This window comes from Saimiri boliviensis, chromosome 11 (genome assembly GCF_048565385.1).
Source record: "Saimiri boliviensis isolate mSaiBol1 chromosome 11, mSaiBol1.pri, whole genome shotgun sequence".
NCBI lineage: Eukaryota > Metazoa > Chordata > Mammalia > Primates > Cebidae > Saimiri > Saimiri boliviensis.
In genome coordinates, this window is record NC_133459.1 from 115,091,509 (window position 1) to 115,112,979 (window position 21,471).

A 21,471-nucleotide genomic window follows, 5' to 3' on the forward strand; every position below is an offset into this window, starting at 1 on the left:
ATTTCAATCCTTGTTTTTGTGTGACCAGTAAATAAGATGTCTCATATTTTTGTTTTCAGACTCATAAACAAGCTACAGCCAGGCTCAGTGAAGAAGGTCAATGAGTCCTCGTTGAACTGGCCTCAGGTAATAGCCAAACCAACCACCTCTGGTTCTAGTGTGTTGCATTTTATGTAGTGAAAACTTGATTTCAGGTTTGGTGGGGTTTTTTGGTTTTTTGTTTTACCTTTTTTTTTTTTTTTTTTTTTTAAAGATGGGGTTTCACTATGATGGCCAGGCTGGTCTTGAACTCCTGACCTCAGGTGATCCACCCACCTCGGCTTCCCAAAGTGCTAGGATTACAGGCGTGAGCCACCACGCCTGGCCTGTTTTACTTTTTTTTTTTTTTTTTTGAGACGGAGTTTCGCTCTTGTTACCCAGGCTGGAGTGCAATGGCGCGATCTCGGCTCACCGCAACCTCCACCTCCCGGGTTCAGGCAGTTCTCCTGCCTCAGCCTCCTGAGTAGCTGGGATTACAGGCACGTGCCACCATGCCCAGCTAATTTTTTTGTATTTTTAGTAGAGACAGGGTTTCACCATGTTGACCAGGATGGTCTCGATCTCTTGACCCCGCGATCTGCCCACCTCGGCCTCCCAAAGTGCTGGGATTACCGGCATGAGCCACCGCGCCCGGCCCTGTTTTACTTTTTGATTAGTTTTAAAATAGACATTGTAGCAGAAATTTGTACATATTTAATTTTTTTTTTTGCTTTTTTTAATGGTCCTATAATTACTTATTGAACTAGTTCTGTAATTATTACATTTAGCTTAGAAGTTTTCTTATATTTGGTCTGTGTATAGTCAGAAAGGACTTGACACAGCTTACACAGAGAAATGCAATCCAGACCTTAAGGATAAACAAGGGAAAAGGCAAGGCATTCCATATGACTCACGGTGGCCTGCAGAACACTGTATCAGACAGCATCTTAGTTCATGAATATGTATGAGTAAGGAAAATGGGGTACTTACTGGTCTTGAACATGTGTTTTGAGATATGAGAGAATGAGTATTTAGTAACCACAAATTTATTCTGAAATTAAAATGAAAACACATAATGCATTATTTATTAGTATGAGTAATTATATACCTTCTGACAAAGTTCCAGGCCTGGAAAGCTCTGATACAGAATTCTTTTAAAATATATAAGGAAGATCTTGCCCTTAAAACCTGAAAACACTTAACTGTTTAAAAATATTGAGACCGGCCGGGCGCGGTGGCTCAAGCCTGTAATCCCAGCACTTTGGGAGGCCGAGGCGGGTGGATCACGAGGTCAGGAGATCGAGACCATCCTGGTCAACATGGTGAAACCCCGTCTCTACTGAAAATACAAAACGTTAGCTGGGCATGGTGGCGTGTGCCTGTAATCCCAGCTACTCAGGAGGCTGAGGCAGGAGAATTGCCTGAACCCAGGAGGCGGAGGTTGCGGTGAGCCGAGATCGCGCCATTGCACTCCAGCCTGGGTAAGAAGAGCGAAACTCCATCTCAAAAAAGAAAAAACAAAAAACATAAAAATATTGAGACCATGATGTGACCCACAGTGAGAGACACACACTCTCTTCTTGCTCTTTCTGTTCTAGAGAGAGCTGTGCTTAGGATGGATTTGATTGAATCCTCATCAAGCAGCTTTCTGGGCGGCATCTTGTAACTCGTTATGAAGACTTAGAATTCTTAGAAATTATGAATGTCAATATTTAGCTCCAGATGTTATAAAACTCTTCTTCTTTACAGTTGGAGAATATTGGCAACTTTATTAAAGCTATTCAGGCTTATGGAATGAAGCCACATGACATATTTGAAGCAAATGATCTTTTTGAGAATGGAAACATGACCCAGGTTCAGACGACTCTGGTGGCTCTAGCAGGTCTGGTATGTACCTATCTTTAATGGCTGGTTAACAGATTCCCACGGCGTTGGTGATGAATTGCATCATTGCTTTCTCATGGGGGTTCGGATCAGGTGGGGCGGGGCCTGTCTCTTCTGTAATTATTAGCTTTGTGGCAAGGCTGCTGACATCAGCTGCCTGGTACTAGATAGCTTACTTAGAACACTCGTGTTTCAGATGACACAGTGTATTACTGAACAGCCTTAAATATTTTTCATCTCTACTTTGGGCCCCCTTCATCTATGGTCATATCATTTCTTTGTTATTCCTCTTGTGAAACTGTGTTGTGTGCATGTTTTTCAGTTAGTGTGCATGTTTCTGTCTAGGCTAAAACAAAAGGATTCCATACAACCATTGACATTGGAGTTAAGTATGCAGAAAAACAGACAAGACGTTTTGATGAAGGAAAATTAAAAGCTGGCCAAAGTGTAATTGGTCTGCAGGTAAGTAATGTGGTGTTGCTTATTCAGTTACTTATTCAGTATGAATAATTCTTACCATGCAAAATATTACGCCTCTCCTAAGTAAAGAATAGATAGAAGTAATATAGTACTGGAGTGTGTGTAGTTTATATAATTTACATGGATTTAAAGCCCATAAGACAGTAATTTTTAGAGGAAACCTCAGGTATGCCACCTGACTTGACAGTTATTTCCCCCAGGAAATAAAAATTTTTATTTGAATCATATTGTCTATTTCTTTAAAATAAAAATGTACTTTTAAATTTTTTATCTTTTTTTTCCCCCCAAGATGGAGTCTCGCTCTGCCACCCAGGCTAGAGTGCAGTGGTGCGATTTTGGCTTATGGTGCTTCCTAGATTCAAGTGATTCTTCTGCCTCAGCCTCCCAAGTAGCTAGGATTATAGGCATGAGCCACCACACCCAGCTAAGTTTGTATTTTTAGTAAAGACCAGCCTGGCCAACATGGCGAAACCCCATGTTGACCAGGCTGGACTTAACTCCTGACCTCAGGTGATCCACCCCGCCTTGGCCTCCCAAAGTGATAGGATTACAGGGGTGAGCCACCCAGCCTATTTTATCTTTTATGTGTAGATGGGATCTCACTTTGTTGTCCAGGATAGTCTCAAACTCCTGTGCTCAAGCAATTTTCCTGCCTTTGCCTCCCAAAGTGCTGAGATTACAGGCGTGCACCACCACATCCAGCCAGAAAATGCACTTTATAAATTCCTTAATGTTACTGACCAAACGAGGCAATTTTACAAAACCTTAAGGCCAAAGTCACTTATTTACAGTACTAAAGCACGATAGAGCAGCCAAGCCCTGTTAGAATTTGTCAGTTTAAATTCTTCTGACATACGTAGTTGAGATGTTTTCCTTCCCTTCATTGTTCCCCTGGAGAGTGTCATGGAAACATCATTGCTCATGTCCTAAATGCTGTTGGCTTTCCTCTCCAATACCTGCGTGATACAATGCCCCTCTCTTGACTGAGTCTTTGTAAGCTGGATTTATTTTTACACAGTACAAAATTGTATTGGTGAAACTGGAAACCTGCATTTCAGAACAACAGTTGGTTGAATTACAACTCCATAAAAGCAAAATGGAATGTAAAATTATAGAGTAGAGTTTGAAAAGAGAGGTTATGGGGGCAAATCAGATCATCCAAAATCAAGTCAGCATGGATTTTTAAATTAAAAATGCACGTACATGTTTTTGTATGTATATGTAGATATGTATGTGCATCTATAGATACATAGACACATCGGTAAAAAAGCTGAAAGGGTAATTCACAAATGCTGACAATGAATGGATGGTGGTAACACAATGATTTTTGTCCCCATCCTTTTCGTTCATATGTGTTTTCTGAATTTTTTTCCACTGAACAGATTTTATATTTAGTAATAAAGATTTTCTTTAATCTTATTTTTAAAGAAAAGAGACTCAACATCAGGAAAGTGTTTCTAACCAGTGAAACAGGATGTAATGGTCAGTCCTGAAGCCGTACTATTCTCAGTGGGGAAGAAAAGTTCATTGTTTCCCTGAACTTTGCCGAGTTCAGATTCCTCATTCCACCTTTCTCCAGCTCTGTCCAAGGACATAGCAGTTGCAGGAATAAAATGTGGTTCCTTTCTGGTGAAAATGTCGGCGATTTTGAAACTTAAAGAAGCCCTTGTTACACTCCCAGAGAAGATACCTGGCATTTGCTTTCACATTTTATGTAAAACGTTCCGGGAGTAGAACAGCATATTGCTTGGCCTAGGATTGCTTCTGTTTAAATGACTGAAGCTGGTGCCTCTTAATTTGGTTATCTGGGGAAAGAGTAGCAGAGGATATTATTCTGCCACTGTAATGACTTTAGTGTGTCAGTCCACCTGTTCAAGTGTGTTGAATTGTGCTTCGTGTGAGGTTTTATGTATAGTGGATGCCTTCAAAATTTTCTTTTTAAAGTTAGCACTTGAAATTTGTTTGTAAATGCGTACAAGAGTTGGCTGGAGCCTCAGCTCAGTACCTTGTCAGTCGTGCCGTTCCGTCTTTTTAGTAGCATGGAAAGTTTTGTTTGTGTTGTATATATTGTTGACATCTGATAATTAGTGGAATTTTATTTTTAACCCAAAAGATGGGAACCAACAAATGTGCCAGCCAGGCAGGTATGACAGCTTATGGGACCAGGAGGCATCTTTATGATCCCAAAATGCAAACCGACAAACCTTTTGACCAGACCACAATTAGTCTGCAGATGGGCACTAACAAAGGAGCCAGCCAGGTAAGCAATACCTTTTTATTTGTGCAAGAGTACACTTAATTTATTCTTATTAACAAAAAGTTTAAAGTAGGCATTTTTTGTATAATTTATTTAGAGTGTATTTCTTTGGGAATGTGAACTTTGCTGGGAAAGCAAAAGAATCAAAAGACCTTTTCGATAGCAGCAGAAGTATGATGTGTCTCATGGTTTTTGTTGGCAGTTAGAACAGCTGGCCTTTCTACCTAGCCAGAAGAAAAAAAGAAATGTTTATTATAGTTTTCTTGCTCCAAAGTCCAAGTAAAATATTGCTCATTTAAATGCTGACTTTTTTTTTTTTTTTTTAAGGAGCTCTTAATTAATAGGTAAAATTATCTGGTGTTCCACTTAGAAGGATTTAACTGGCATTCCTATTAGATGTGTCAATATAAACAGATGGAAATGCAACATGGTGAAAATACCAGTATACCACATCTAAGATAGATATATTTCCTTGTTAAAAATAGGTCACCAGCACCTCAGAAGGAAGCTCTAACAACCATTTGAGAACAGACAGGTCCCACATCCACCAACAGTGGGGATAGGGTTTGAAAAACATTTTCTTAGTGAGTCCAGGTGAGATTTATCACTTTGCCCTTCATGGAACACACATCCTGCCAGGTGTGGCATTACAGCTGTCATAGCTGCCACTCACGTTTGCTTTTCTACCTACTTTGAACCTGGAAGTATGTGCCTGATGTAAGTAGAGAGATGAAGTATGAGTTACTGTACTCTGAAGAAAGAGGCGAGTGGCTGTGAAGTGGCTGGCTCTTCTGTATCTTAGGCTTTTGGAAAGACTCAAGTCCTTAGGATCTGCTCAACATAGTTTTTGTTGAATATAATTAGAAGCTTTTGAAATTGGTAACCCGGATAATGTATGTGGTCCCCATGGGCATTCACATGGAACTTTCATGTGTCGGAGCATTACGCTTTCACATTCTTTATGTCTCATCCTCTCCCAAATCCAGAGTAGGTAGTAATGTCTCCATTTTGCATTTGAGAAACGTAAAACTAAATTTACTTGAGGCCACACAGTAATTTTACAGGAGGGCAAGGATTTGAAGAAAGGTCTGAGCTGGCTCAAAAGTCAATGAATATTGCTTCATGGAAGTGATTTGATATCAGGATATTTTGGTTAAGCTAGCTTTTTCTTGTATTACTATTCATATTCAATGTGAATTCTATAACTTATAAATTATTCGTGAGAATAGATTCCAGCTGCTGTTTTAACTTTTATACTGTGTTCTAATACCAGGCAGGGATGTTAGCACCAGGAACCAGAAGAGATATCTACGATCAGAAGCTAACATTACAGCCAGTGGACAACTCGACAATTTCTCTACAGATGGGTACCAACAAAGTTGCTTCCCAGAAAGGAATGAGTGTGTATGGGCTTGGGCGGCAAGTATACGATCCCAAATACTGTGCTGCTCCGACAGAACCTGTCATTCACAACGGAAGCCAAGGAACAGGAACAAATGGTTCGGAAATCAGTGATAGTGATTACCAGGCAGAATACCCTGATGAGTATCATGGCGAGTACCAGGATGACTACCCCAGAGATTACCCATATAGCGACCAAGGCATTGATTATTAGATCCACACGGAAGGAGCTCAGTATTTAGTCCATTGTTTTTATTCAGTGAGAACCAAGCTAGCCTTGAGTAATTTTTATCTTGTCTTCCTAAAACACTATCAAGCTTATTGTACTTTTAAGAAAAATTGCCTTACATACATTCCTTTTTCCTTTTTCTGCCTCTTCCCTCAATAGTTGCCTTTTAGTGCTGTAATAGATAAATCCTACAGCATAACCAATAACTTGCATATGAAGTAAAAAGGAATACTGTGAAAGGGGAATACTCTTGTACAGCCAGTTCTTTTATGCAAAAATCTATGCATTTTTACAATCTTACATTAAACTGGTATTTTCAAACAATAGGAAATTCTTATTTTTTTTTACAGTTTAGTGTATCTGGTTTCTACATGGAAGACTAAACTCATGCTTATTGCTAAATGTGGTCTTTGCCAACTAAATCTAAGATGCAGCATTTTTAGAAAATTACATATCAATGTTTCTACAGTATTGTTTGCTAATTTTTAAATAAAGTCATGATCAGTGTGCATTTGTGATTATATGTGTACTCATTTTCTTACCTAGCAGACAAGATCTTTACAGAGTGGTGTTTCTAAAGAAGCATGTACAAAAATGGCCTGTAGACACTTAGGTCTGGGTGGTGCATTTGCCCTTCCTGTTTGTGCCAATGTATCAATGTAGAGTTGCTCTGTTTTCTTCAACTGTATTTATTGCTGCATTTCTCAGCAAAACTTATCCCATTGTATTTTTTATAAATAAATATTTTTTTTTTGAACATTTATATGAACCGCAGGCTGATTATTTTCTAGCTAGTTTCTAGGTAGGTAGGGTCAGATTTTTTTTTAAGTACCTTTTTCCTAGGTACTGTTGCAAGCTACATTAACATTTAATCCACACAATACTGCATTCTATGCTTAAGGAGATTGAGGCTTAGGAAAATGTAGGGACTGGCTAATTACACATAGTAAATTATAGCATTCAAATCATTATCTGACCCTTGCTTATTTCACTGTGACTTGGCTGGCCCAGAATCATCTTAAATTCAACTTGGAGTAAATCTTTTTCTTTTTTTTTTTCCTTTTTTTTTTTTTTTTTTTTTTGGAGACGGAGTTTCGCTCTTGTTACCCAAGCTGGAGTGCAATGGTGCGATCTCGGCTCACCGCAACCTCCGTCTCCTTGGTTCAAGCAATTCTCCTGCCTCTGCCTCCCGAGTAGCTGGGACTACAGGTGTGTGCCACCATGCCCAGCTAATTTTTGTGCTCCGTGCCCGGCCTGGAGTAAATCTTAAACTTTAGGAGGCCAGGTGCGGTGGCTAACGCCTGTAATCCCAGCACTTTGGGAGGCCGAGGCGGGTGGATCACGAGGTCAAGAGATCGACACCAGCCTGGTCAACATGGTGAAACCCCGTCTCTACTAAAAATACAAAAAATTAGCTGGGCATGGTGGCGCGTGCCTGTAATCCCAGCTACTCAGGAGGCTGAGGCAGGAGAATTGCCTGAACCCAGGAGGCGGAGGTTGCGGTGAGCCGAGATCGCGCCATTGCACTCCAGCCACTTCAACAAGAGTGAAACTCCATCTCAAAAAAAAAAAAAAAAAAAAAACCAAACAAAACAAACTTTAGGAATATTGATAGGAGCGGTGGGGAATTATCCTATTTTAGGATAAATATGAATAAGAAACATGCTAGCTCAGCCATAGGATGTGCTGCTTGATAATAAGCCAGGGTTTATATAGAAACATAAACCTTCAGTCCCGACAGAGGGAAGAACAATAGCTAGGTGGCAGAGTGACAAAAATGCAGTCACTAAAAATTAACTGACTTTCTGACATTGTCACAGCCAAGCCATGTCTTCTGATAGGACTGGCTCTATTCGGTCTGGGGGCAAAACCTGCCAGTTTTTTGTGGAGGGAGATGAGGATATCCACATGGTTTCATGAGTCCACAAAAGTGAAGCTTATTTGCTCATGATTCCACAATGTCTAGGTTTAATGCTTCTGGGAAACCACTTGTAAATGAAACTATTGGAGTCAACCCAATTCAATGGTGGCATTTAAGAAAAAAGTCATTGCATTTAAAGTAGACCTGAGCTCTCAGGCTGTCCTTGTCATCTTTGAAGAGGTGTTTAGGGAAGGGAAGCCTCCTATCGTACTGTCTGCCCTGCCATTTAAGTCGGATCGAGTCTCATGAGGCTGCCAATCAGCATGTTAAAATGTTCCTATTTGCTTAGAATTTTAGAAAGGAAAATCTCTTCCCCTCACTCCCATCTACGGAAATCTCTGAGGTCCAGGCAGAAGTATTTTAAAAAACTTACCTCCAGGTAATTCTCAGGTGGGGCTGTGGTTGAAAACCTCTTCTTCCAGAATGTCTACTGTCAGGGTGCCTTGGGTATCAGGAGTTCTGAGATACACAGTGTGTGCCATCATGGAATGTGATGTGGTGGAGAGATAGGACAAGTGGATTCACAGCTTTACCAGAAGAGCAGGGAGGAAAAGGACGGAAGAGAGGGTAAGTAATGCTGCTCAGAGGCACTGCAGAAGCCCGGTGCTATTGCAGCTGGATTCTGAAGAATAGGAGTTTGCCATTAGCAAAGAGCTGGAAGAGTATTCGGAAAAAAAAGGAAGAGCACGTGCACACCTAAATCACTGGTTACACTCCTGACTCTTGTACGTGCCCAGCTCAGGTGTCAACTCATGTTAGGGTTTAAACTTCTGGCTTCTGTCACTAAATCTAAGAATTACACGTTGAAAAGTTAACCCATTTATCATATTTCCAGGATTGGATGAGTAGGGACATGTCCACTGTATAATAGCAACGTTCCAAGCTGGGTATGGTGGCATCCCTATAGTCCCAGCTACTTAAGAGGCTGAGGCAGGAGGATCACTTGAGCCTAGGAGTTGGAGGCCGCAGTGAGCTATGATGGCACCTGTGCATAGCCACTGTACTCCAACCTTGGCTACATAGTGAGACGCTGCCCCTTTAAAAAAATTCCAGAGATTTCTGCTAACAAAATCCTTATCTTAAAAAGGCTTGTTTATTGGTTGTGCACTTAGAAACTTACCTCAATTCTTATATAGTATACTTTTAAAATGGATGCATATAAACATGGTTTTAAAAGAGTGTTTCTGTCCTAATTTGTAGCAAAAAAGATTGTAAACTTCCATGGTTCCAGTATTGTTACCAGGTCAAACAATTACAAAGAAAAAGAAGAAGAATAGGGTTTATTAGGTCTTTAAAAAACAAATTCCATTAGCTTTTCTCTAGTGATCTTGTCTTCTGTAAATGGCTCTTAAAAGGAAACTTTTTCCAGGTGCAAATACCTCATGGTTACCTATCTCACAACGGCCTGGAGTTCTGTTTCCTCCTCATTCCTTAACGAGGCCTCGCCTTGCCGGGCCCTTACATTGTTTAATTTGTTGCTTCTTTTTACAAAACTCTGAAAAATAAAAGAACAAGTTAGATTAGTATTCTTTGTCTGCACTGTTGGTAATGTAGGGGCCAAGGGGAAACTTCTCCTTTGCCCTCGGAAGGTCTGCTGAAGAAGGAACTTACAAAAGGCAGATTAACAGGAGAAATGGCGTATCAAATTAGCACGAACAGGGGAGAATCACAGAATGATTGTGTAACCATGAAATTCGGTACAGATCTATATTTGTTTTGAGGAAAGGGAGATGGGGAAGTTTGGATGATTTTATGGGGGTGTAAATGACTTAGGGGAATTTAATCGGCTTGAAAAACACTTAATGGCCTGGGACAGAATATATTAGGCCCGCAGAACAGACAGTGGTTTGTGACAAAAGTCTGCCCAAGTGTGTTGACCAACTTTAGTCTTTGTTTCTGCTATATGAGTCCAGTTAATGGAAAACTCAGGGAAGGGGCCAGAGGTTGTCTTTTTCTTTTTGTGGGTCTGGACTTCAGTAGGCAGATAAGGGAACTTCATTCAGATGACAGCTTTATCCTGTGCTTTGGGAGAAGGTCGGGGAGACCCTGAGGCTTCTTCAGTTCAGCGTGTCAAAGTGCCACAGTCTGGAGTATTGGTTTCTGAGTCCCAATGATAACCATTTACAAGGAGTTCTTGGCCTGAAATTTCAGAGAATTGAATCCTTAAGAAAGTTTCTCCTGTTGAAACAACTATTTTAGGGGGTAAATTTCAGGGGGATTTTTTTTTTCTTTTTGAGACAAAGTCTCTGTTGCCCAGGCTGGAATGCAGTGGTGCAATCTCGGCTTACTGCAACCTCTGCCTCCCGTTTATTTCAGGCATGAACCACAGTACCCGGACTTCATGGTGGATTTTTAACTGGAAAAGTAAATCGGGGAATGGAGACCTGGCTAGCTTCATACCACCATCATAAACACTTTCCTTAGAGTACATACAAATAAGTCAATAAACAAAAGTAAAAATTGTATTTTGGCAGGGTGTGGTGGCTCACACCTGTAATCCCAGCACTTTGGGAGCCTGAGATGGTGAATCATCTGAGGTCAGGAGTTCGAGACCAGTCTGACCAACATGGTGAAACCCTGTCTCTACTAAAAATACAAAATTAGCCAGGTGTGGTGGCTCACGCCTGTAATCCCAGCTACTCAGAAGGCTGAGGCAGGAGAATCGCTTGAACCTAGGAGGCAGAGGTTGCAGTGAGCCAAGATTGCACCATTGCCCTCCAGCTGGGGCAACGAGCAAAACTCTGTCTCAGGAAAAAAAAAAAAGTAAAAATAGTGTTTTTATGTTTTATATGGAGAAGGATGAGGATACATTCATTATAAACTGTAGAAGTGGTTGTTAAAAAATGAGTCCTGGCTGAACTAAAGAGTGCATTGAAGGCTGGGCACAGTGGCTCAAGCCTGTAATCCCAGCACTTTGGGAGGCCAAGACGGGTGGATCACGAGGTCAAGAGATCGAGACCATCCTGGTCAACATGGTGAAACCCCGTCTCTACTAAAAATACAAAAATTAGCTGGGTATGGTGGCGCACGCCTGTAGTCCCAGCTACTTGGGAGGCTGAGGCAGGAGAATTGGTTGAACCCAGGAGACGGAGGTTGCAGTGAGCCAAGATCGCACCATTCCACTCCAGCCTGGGTAAACTCTGTCTCAGGAAAAAAAAAAAAAAAAAAAAAAGAGTGCATTGAATGCTCTATTTAAAGGTAAAAGGGCTTTAACACCTAATTTTTATGGCAACAGAATGAAAGAAAAGTATGAAAATACCGTATAACTCAGACAAGGAAAAGAGTTGAGACATCATTCAGCTGTTAAAATATCCCTGTCTACCCAGGATAAGGCAAATAAGCAACAACCGTGTGGCAAAGGCTGTTGAAAACAGGTGCCTGCTATTTCCAGATAGAAGCAGTATGGGCACTCTGCTGAGGGCGTGGCTTTTTTCACCCTGTTGTGCCTGGGCTAATAAAGGGCCTGAGAATTGCAGATCTGTCAATACTGGCACAGAAGAGCACACAAGTGTGCTCTCCCTAACATGCTGGGTATAAACATATGCTTGGAGATGCAAAAATGCTTTAGTAAAAGATCAACTGTTAAACTTCTGGACCACCCAAAAGGCCAGACCATGCCAATAGCACCAGAGGGACCTGAACTGTGTTCAGGACACCTTCTGCCCAAGGTCAGAAGTGCTGCTGCTACTTAGGAATCCATCTGATCAGCATTCTGTTCAGCTTCACTTCCCCAGGGGGAAGGTTCTCAGTAAGCGAGGTGGGTTCAGCCTTGGAGAGTTGAGCCCAAATCCCGCTTTCAGGACTTTCAGGCCCTGGGGTAGCAGAAGCCTCAGAGCCCTCTGGAAGAGAGAGGCTGGGTATGAGCCTCCTTTGTGTGTGTGTCTTTATGAAACTTTTGAGATTATGAGCATGGAGACTGCAATCAGAAATGAAATGTTTGCTTACCAGAAATTCTTGGTCCATAAAGTAGGGCTTTTCTGACGATCCATCATTTGTTTCCAGATCAACAGTAAAACACAGGAAAAGGGCATCCAGCACAGTTTCAAACACAGATAAAAAACTATGAGCTACTAAGTAAGCAAAAAAGGCTACCAGTAACAGAGGGACTGCCCACACCTGGAATGCACGGTTGTAGTTAAAAGCCATGAGTCCTCCAAAAACAGTGAAACACACCACTAGCACCTGTTCAAAACAAGAGTTTGTTGAAAATCTTTATGGATCAGTTGCTTAGAAAAATTTTTGTCAGTTACAAGTAATGATTTGATACATGTTCACGTGTGCAATGTGTGAGCACTACTGTAAAGAATGCTTGTCAGAAAATTTGGTAGAATGAAACAGGAAAAAAACGAAATGCTGTATCAATGGGAAATCCAATTAATGGTGGGTAGGAAGGTTATGTTTAATCTGTGCCTAGCTTTTGTATTTATATAAATGTAATAATATCTTACACACTTTTATTCTGTTTTTTCACTTAACACCAAAATAAACACGTTCACTGTAAAACATTTTTAGAATCTGCCCCCACCCCACCCGCAACTTTTTTTTGAGACTCACTCTGTCGCCCAGGCTGGAGTGCAGTGGTGTGATCTCGGCTCACTGCAACCTCTGCCTCCCAGGTTCAAGCGATTCCCCTGCCTCAACCTCCCAAGTAGCTGGGATTACAGGTGTGAGCCACCAAGGCCCGGCTAATTTTTGTATTTTTAGTAGAGATGGGGTTTCGCCATGTTGGCCAGAGTGATCTCTCAATTTTTTTTTTTTTTTTCCTTTTTTGCACCCCCGCCCTCCTCGCCCCAGGCTGATCTCAAACTTCTGACCTCAGGTGATCTGCCTGCTTTGGCCTCTCAAAATGCTGGGATTACACGTGTGAGCCACTGCGCCCGGCCCAAGTTTCAATACTATTTCCATATATTTTTAAGGAGAAACAAAATGCACAAACATTCATTTTCTGAGGTTGGTAGCATTTTCATTTTAAACCTGAAAAATGGAATCAGAATGGTAGAACTGATCACAGGTGAGAGAGTAAGACTAGGATGACTATTCTGGCTCTACCTATTGTGGAAAGGTTATGAAACCATTTCCTCTTCTGCAAAGTCGAGATACCTCATGGGATTGAGTATTAAATGAGATAATGAAGTGCAACGGCCACTATAGAGTTACGTAGTCAAGAAATATAGTTCCCTTTCAAACCAATTGTTCTGTGGCTTAATTTTTAGAATCCCAGGCTCCTTGATTTATTTAGTCAAGACATCTCACCTTTCCTAGAAAAATTATGAAGTCTCCGAAGCAGTTAATAGATGTAAGATGACTTGAATTCTTGGACAAGATTTTGACTGCATCTTTTGCTGATGTACAGAAATCTGTCCCATTAATAGCAGTTGTAGTATATGCATTCTGAAACAGAAGAGAGTTGTTTAAGAGATAATTCTTATAAGTATTGTTTTAAAGGCAATATAATGATAATACCAAGTTTACAAACCAGAAAGAGTTAAAACAAACCTATTCTCTCTACCCATAACAAATACTTTTTTCAAAGTCCTTTTCAAGCTTGCCTTAGAATTTTCATTCAGAGGTCAGATGAATTCCCTGCAAAAATGCCTTAATAGTATTCCACAAGGAGCTCTTGGTTTTGAACTTAACAGAGGATGCGTGTGAAATTTGCTTTGAAAATCTCAAACCAGCTGTTGCTGGAAAGCTGCTCCGGTTTGGGGGCTTGAGTCTCGTGCAGGGATGTGGAAACTCATTTACTCATATTATTTAACTAGGCATCTTCAATCATCTCAGGTTTTCAGAGCCCTGATGATCAATCCCTTTGACCTCAAAACACATCTGTAGGATGGGTGGGTGAAGAATAGCATAATTGTTCCTTTATAGACTGAAAACCATGATCAAAGGCATTTCCCCCAGCTCCCGTGGTGAATCCATGAGACAGAGACCTTTTTATTTCTGTTTTTTTAAATTCTAACCTTCTGGACATTACACTATCAATTTTCATTAGGAAAAAATGCGATTTAAAAGCATGGTGGTTACGGTAAGCACAGGCTCTGTAGCCAGACTGTCTCTGTGCTCAAATCCCAATTCTACCACTGACTAGCTGTTGGTCTTGGGCAAATGATCTAACCTCTCTAAGACCTCAATTTCCTCATCTATAAAATGACTTACAGCACCTACCGCAAAGGGATGTTGGGAGGATTAAAGAACATACTCCCTGTAAAACACACAGAAAATGTGTAATAAAGAGTGGTTATCATCATCCAGACATCACCAAAGATGATCTCATTTACAACTGGGAACACAGAGGCAACTCTTTAAGTATCTGGGGAGGTGTGGCAAGGGCCTGTGGTTGCTTGACCTGTAGGCTTTAATCCCTCACATCCACAGGGATCCAGGAAAGGGCTTTCAGACGGCATGCCAGTCCCCAGCATGGTCTGCTTTGCTACGGCAGCTCCACCACGTGCTGCTCAGCCTCTGTCTCTGTCTCTTCATTCGGGCTGTCTCCAGCCCACCACCCCCATCACTTTCCCACTCTAAACATCCTAAAGTGCTTTCTGCTTCCCATGGAGAAGCACTGTTTTTGTGGGGACTTCTTTTTCTGCAGACCACTGCCTCGTATTCAATTTAGCATCGTCTCTCATAAGTGATAAAAACAGATTTTGCTCTTTGGCTAAAATGATTAAGTTAAAAAGGTATTATACTTTCTCAAGCATGTGTTGAGTCCAAAGAGTTTGGGACCCATAAGCATTTATCTTTTCTTATGTATCAAGCCCACTGAAAGAGGGCATTAAAACCACTCTGATAGAGAAATTATATATGCCTTCCTGCAGGTACCATACCACTAGCATTTTGCCAGACTCAACCCTGAGTGCAACAGAGAGATCTAGAATTAATGTCTGAAAGAGCAGGGGAAGGACGGAGGAATCAGTCAAGACACAGGATATGGATTGAACATTTCTGCAGTTTCAGCATTAGCTAATTTGTACTTCTTCTGAGTAGAGGCTGCTTGTCTGGCAGCTGGAAGATGGATTGCACTAACATTTTCATCATAGCCCTTGTTCTCAACATTCATATTTTTCTGGGGCGACAGAACTCAGGGTTAATATGCCAAGGTAATCTGCAGACTCTAACAATATGGGGAAATGATTGGCTATAAAAAGGATTAGGAAACATGTTTTATTGGTTGTGGAAATTAATCAAGAGATCCTGAAGGCTAACCTTTAAACAAGCAAGCAGGAGGTAGTGGCGTTTGGCTTTTGATTTATTCTCAGACAAAAATTGGTATGCATACTTCTTTAGTGTCACAAAACAGCTGGGCAGATATTTCTATGTCTTGAAATTGAAGCTATAAACACACAAGATAGATACGAGGAAGGATTCCCAAGTTGGCAGTGGTAGCACCTTAATATTGGGTCCCAATTCTCATTCCCTTGCCTGGGATTAAAGACTCCCTCCAGGTACAGGAGGATTAGTTTTCAGACTTTCACGGACTGGTCACCTGGGACTGTCCCGAGTGGCTAAGCACTGAGGGAAGAGCACAATGAGGACAGCCCTGCGTGGCTGTGAGGGCTTCAAAACAATGAACTACATAGCACAAGCACACACGTGAGAGCCACAGAGAGCACAACCACAGGCTGGAGGCAAAGGGGAGGAGGAGGCCCGGCAGGAGGGATCAGGGAAGGCTTCATGGAAGTGGCATGTGAGCTGGCCCCAATGTTGCCCATCTCCAGCAGGGGAGGAGGCGGCAGCAGGAGCCAGCAAAGTGAGCTGCAGACGTGAGTGTACCAGCAGGCACTGGGGGGCCCGAGCAGATGAGAAATGGGAAACGGGTCTGGAAGAGTCAGGGGTCAGACCTCAGTGGGTGGAGCTGACACACTGGAGCAAGGGTAGTGAAAGGAAGTTTCAGGAGGACTCATGATGTTCAGCCTGTACTTCTGGGATCTCCCCCATGCTGTCCTGGGAAAGCTCAGGTCAGATCTCCCTCATCACCATCTTCTGCTGAGCCACGAAGCTCTGCACCTTCCAAGGCTCCTTCCTATTCAAGCCTAGGAGACTCCCCAAGCACCTCCACGATGCCTACAGGACCCTGCTGGAGTCGGGCACACATGCTGGGTGACCATGCAGCCATTGGGCACACCAGCTCGCCAGCAGTCATAAGCCAGGGGCTAGCACCCCAAGACCGTGAGTTCCTCTCTGGAGAAAACAGGAGTATTAGGAATAGTAACTCCTCCCAGGCACTCTGGCTCCCCTCCACCCCCACCTTGGTGGATGCCTTAGTGATATATCCCAAATGCCTTGGCACAGACCTAACGGTAGCTACAACTTCCTAGTTTGCATCTGTGGCCTTTTTCTTTTCCTGTCAGTAGGCAGGTGTGCAACTTCTGTATATGTAAATAAATAATGCTACTAAGAAATGATAATGGCACCAATCTAGCGTGAAGTGCCAGGCTCTATGCGACATCTCCCCGAATGCATTAATTCATTTAAGTCCTCTTAACTCCAACCCAATGAGGTGGTTAAGGAAACTCAACACAGAGAAGTAAAGGAGCGCGCCCCCGGTTCCACGCATGTGACAGGTGTTGCGTCTGTCCTGCATGAAGTAGAGCTCTAACTCATTCAGGCCCATCTGCAGGAAAACATTTACTTTAAGCTGTACTTTGTGCTTTTCCTCCCAAAACGTTCAAAATAGCAAAGCGGTGTTGTCATGAGATACACCCTTGAAAACAGCTGAAGTTGTGGCAAGACGGCTTAGTGGACAGAGGCTGCCTTCCAGGCATGTTGCCTTCCAAGAGTTGCCGAACCGCTTCCACCAAATCACGTCACTTCTCGAGGGCCCTCACTATGCTGCTTGGAAAAGATGTTCATCAACTCCAACAATCCATGATGCCTTATGTTTGTGCTTCATAGCCAGCCACCTTCACATCTCATTAGATCTCATCTGTTTTCACCACAACTCAGTGAAATAATCACCATGGGTGGTATTATTCCCCACCCCCTGCCTTTATTTTTTTTTTAGAGGAAGTCTCATTCTGTTGCCCAGGCTGAAGTGCAGTGATGCAATCTTGGCTCTCTGCAACCTCTGCCTCCTGTGTTCAAGCAATGAACCTGCCTCAGCCTCCTGAGTAATTGGGACTACAGGTGCCCACCACCATGCCCAGCTAAATTTTCTATTTTTAGTACAGACAGGGTTTCACCATGTTGGCCAGGCTGGTCTCCAACTCCTGATCTCATGTGATCCACCCGGCTTGGACTCCCAAAGTGTTGGGATTATAGGCGGAGCCACTGCGCCCAGCCAGTATTATTCCCATTTTATAGAAAAATCTAATTATTGAAAAAACTGAGATTTAAGTGTACTTTTAGGTAAGAGAAAATCTAGATTACCTCTTTAAGTTACTTTGAGAGTTATCCAAGAATGTTAATTGCAGCTTTAAAATAGAAAGAACTGTTTTTCACTCCCGAAGTCAAATGCTTAGCCAGCACAGCTCAGCCCTTTTCCTTCATCAGCTGAGTCTGTCCTCTCACTGAACTGAAATGCTTTCTTCTTTTGGTGGCAGAACTGTGAACCTGGATTTCTGTCAACTCTTCAAAAAGGTAAACAGAGCTTCCCTCCGTAGTGGAGGGAAAGTATTTGCCAAAACCATGCCATGAATAGCCAGCTTTATTTCTGGAACGCCTTCCTCACAGAGTTCCGATGTTTATTCTCAAAGCAAGAACTACTAAAACAAACTTGAGAAATTGGACAATGAATAAATAGCATGGGCATTCATACTTTTCTCAGAACTGAAAAAAAAAAATACAGTGAAACCCGAGTCCAGATACATCCCCATACATCCAGGGGCCTTTCTTGAGCCTCCAGTAAAACTGGCAGGAACCGTCCCAGACCAGTTTCATCTTGAGCCCTGTTTTTATCACAAACACATGTGGAGTAAGGGAACGTACAGCCTCTGGGCTTTCCAAGGCCCTACATTCACCGTTCAGATCCCTTCAGGAATTCACCGGCCACCAGGATGCAAACAAACGTCCAATGAGATGGTGAAGGGGGAAACCAGCCAGTCCCCTGGGGCTGCAGCCAGGTGGGAGGTGGGACCAAAGAAGGAAGGAAGAATATGAGAGCTGCCTACACAGGGCCGTGCTGTTTTGTTTGCTCTTTTAAAACTTTTCTTTTTGCTTAATTTTTGGAATGGCTTATTATTTCCACGCTTATCATGAAAAAACAAAAAACAACACAGAGACATAGAAGCAAGAAAGTTGTGATCCCACCCCTCAGAAATGACCACTGCTAACATCGCCTGGACCTCATCCCAGCACCCTTCTGTGAATACACACAGAGGAAAAAAGGCAGGCCAGATACACTGAGCATGCACTACAATAATGAAACCATACTATCCATGATATTTTAAATAAAAGGACAAATGTTGATTTGACTTCAACAAAAGAAAATGAAACTAAACTGACAATGAAGGAATACCCGAATTTCAGACAAACTGCACCTTCACATAAAATATTTAGGTTTTTAAAAAGCTTTCTGAACATTAGGAAGTTAGAGTACTTATCTTAACATCGAGTTTTCAGTTTAGGCACTGTAGCTGAGAAAGATGAGCCCTCTCAAGCTTTCTCCTGCTTCCTGATTTTAGGGAGTAACATTATTCTGACTTTGTCAGGGTTTTGAACATTTCTAGCCTCTTTGATGATCAAAGTTCCACATCTAAGTTATCTTTGCTTTGAGACAGGGTTTCACTCTGGCACCCAGGCTGGCCTATAGTGGTACAATCACAGCTCACTGCAGCCTCAACTTCCCCCCCAGGCTCAGGTGATTCTCCCACGTCAGCATCCCAAGTAGCTGGGACTACAGGCATGCACCACCACACCTGGCAAATTTTGTGTAGTCTTTTTGTGCAGATGGGTTCTCGCCATATTGCTCAGGCTGGTCACAAATTCCTGAGCTCAAGCTATCCGCCTACCTTGGTCTCCCAAAGTGCTGGGATTATAGGCATGAGTCACCGAACCCTGCCTAGTCTTTGTTTTTTAATAAGGCGTATCCAGCACTTGCCACCATACCTGCCCCTTCACGTACGTGCTGTGGGCCACTGCATTCACACCATCAGATGTGGTTCTCTTGCCTGAAATGCCTTCTGACCCGTGGCCTCTCTGTGGGGCTAACATTTGTTGAACAGATAAAGAAAGACGCTCTAGCAAACCAAGAATGTCTTCTAAATAATACTTCTTCCTATGAAACCCAAATTCATTTGACTGATCCCTTTGTTCTTTCAGTAGAATTTGGATTAAAAGGCATCCTAGATATCACCAAGAAAAGCACTCTCATTTCACCAATGAGGAATTGGCAATCTCGACAGGCTGTGACCAGGAAGAGGAAGTGACAAAGATGGAACAGGAGTCAGATGCTCACAGCCAGTGCTCTTTGTGTTAGACGAGAGCCTCGTGTCCTCCCACCAATTCAGAAACGGCCAAATTATGCAACAGCATCTTCCTGGACTTGACCCTTCATGGATTTGCCAGCAAAGCTCTGTACTCTGCAGGAAAGCCCACCAGAACGATGATTCTTAAGGATGAGATAGGTCCAAGTTAGAGGACTGTGTAGAAGTGTCACCTTCGTCCCCCAAACTCTTGCCCAGGTGGACTGCTCCCACATCCTTGCATCTCACTTGACCTGTGCATAATCAGTTGAGGGAATGAGCAAATCAGAAGGAAGGCCTGGTCTTCCGGAAGGCAAAATTAAACAGTAGGGCCATGACATGGGACACACAGAAGATGGGGAATGGTTGGGCTTTCTTAGAAGGAAGATTACATAGATGAGCTGTCCCCGTTAGTGCCACTCACTGGTTTCCTCCTCCTTACCCTTATCCTTGACAAGGAACTCCAGACAGCACAGCTAAGCCGTGGGAGGCCATAGCTTTTGGAGTCACGAGGGTGACCACATAGTGGTGCTGTCACCCTGGATATGCTCTTCATCCTCTGGGGCTCAGTTTCCTCATTTGTACAATGGGAATAATACCTATCTAATACACAGAGTCCTCGAGAAGATAAACAGACTGTGTATGCCAAATGTTTACCATGGTGCCCGGCATACTGGGCCAACTCAGTGGATGTCTATGGGACTTCCAGACTTTAGAAGGCTGGTTCTTAAGAGAATATCAACCTTCTCTGATTTGAAGCCCAGAACTGAGGAAATGGCGGGAGAGAGATGGAGAGCAGAAATGGGAACATCCGTGCGTTTCATATGTTGCATGTTTGGGGAAAATAATTTTAAGCCAGGTGCACATCTCTCCACAAGCACACTATTGGTGAGCCTCGGGCTGGGGAAGCCAGAGCTGCCCTGCCAGGCCGCTTGGGGAAGGCCGGCTGATAGAGAGCCTGGTGGGAAATCCAAGGTCACTGGCTGCTGGGTGTAACTATCATTTGGTAGCATAGCGTGGTCCACCTTGCAGTGAAAAACGTTTATAATTTAAAGGCATTTGCTTCAGAGACATTCACTGTAGTAGCATCTCTTTTCTTTCTTTTGAGATGGGGTCTTGCGACATTGCCCAGGCTGGCCTTGAACTCCTTTGTTCCAGCAATCTTCTCACCTTGGCCTACCAAGCAGCTGGGACTATAGGTGCCTGCCACCACACCAGCAATTTGCTCTTTTTTTTTTTGTCGTTAGAAGCTTGTAACATTCAATTTACCATCTTAGCCATTTTTAACTGTAGAGTTCAGTAGTGTTAAGTATATTCACATTGTTGTGCAACAGATCTCTAGAACTTTCTCATCTTGCAACACTGAAACTCTATACCCACTAAACACTAATTTCCCCTCTTCCTAGCCCCCAGTGCCCTCAGGAGCCACCGTTTTACATTCTGTTTCTATGATTTTTGACTACTTTTAGATACTTCAAATACTGCATGATTTTATTCATAATTTGTTCACTTTTATGGTATTTGTTACATACAGTATTTTGACTACTACATCCAGCATTTGAATTATCTAAAGTAGTCAAAAGATTGTATTTGACAAATACAGTAAAAGTAGGCAAATACTGTGTGAATGGAATCAGTATGGAGGTTCAGAAAGAAATCACACTGGATGGATGATTGGAAATACTGAATGGAATCATGTAGTATTTGTCCTTTTGCGACTGGCTTACTTACTTTAGCATAATGTCCTTGGGCTTCATCTATGTGGTAGCATATGACAGGATTTCCTCCTAAGGAAAAGAAGAAGATACTTGGCCACAAAACAGTCTGCTGTATGGCTATATCACATTTTCTTTATCCATTCATCTGCTGATGGCAT

At 42.4% G+C, this 21,471-nt stretch overlaps 2 protein-coding genes across 3 annotated transcripts in view; one reads left to right on the forward strand and one right to left on the reverse strand.

The window, feature by feature from the left end:
* Window positions 1–7,032, forward strand: part of CNN3 (calponin 3) — a 32,505-nt gene extending 25,473 nt beyond the window's left edge. For both annotated transcript variants that reach the window (XM_039460777.2, XM_074381396.1), the window contains exons 3-7: window positions 60–126; window positions 1,768–1,905; window positions 2,248–2,364; window positions 4,496–4,642; window positions 5,913–7,032. In XM_039460777.2, the coding sequence (XP_039316711.1) occupies window positions 60–126; window positions 1,768–1,905; window positions 2,248–2,364; window positions 4,496–4,642; window positions 5,913–6,254 (811 nt within the window). In that variant the 3' untranslated portion in view covers window positions 6,255–7,032. The remainder of the gene's footprint in view (window positions 1–59; window positions 127–1,767; window positions 1,906–2,247; window positions 2,365–4,495; window positions 4,643–5,912) is intronic.
* The window catches only part of SLC44A3 (solute carrier family 44 member 3), a 78,336-nt gene continuing 61,501 nt past the window's right edge, over window positions 4,637–21,471 (reverse strand). Inside the window, 5 exon segments of the mRNA XM_074381394.1 lie at window positions 4,637–4,863; window positions 8,564–8,717; window positions 9,581–9,685; window positions 12,136–12,372; window positions 13,444–13,581. Coding sequence (XP_074237495.1) covers window positions 9,581–9,685; window positions 12,136–12,372; window positions 13,444–13,581 — 480 coding nt within the window. The 3' untranslated portion in view covers window positions 4,637–4,863; window positions 8,564–8,717.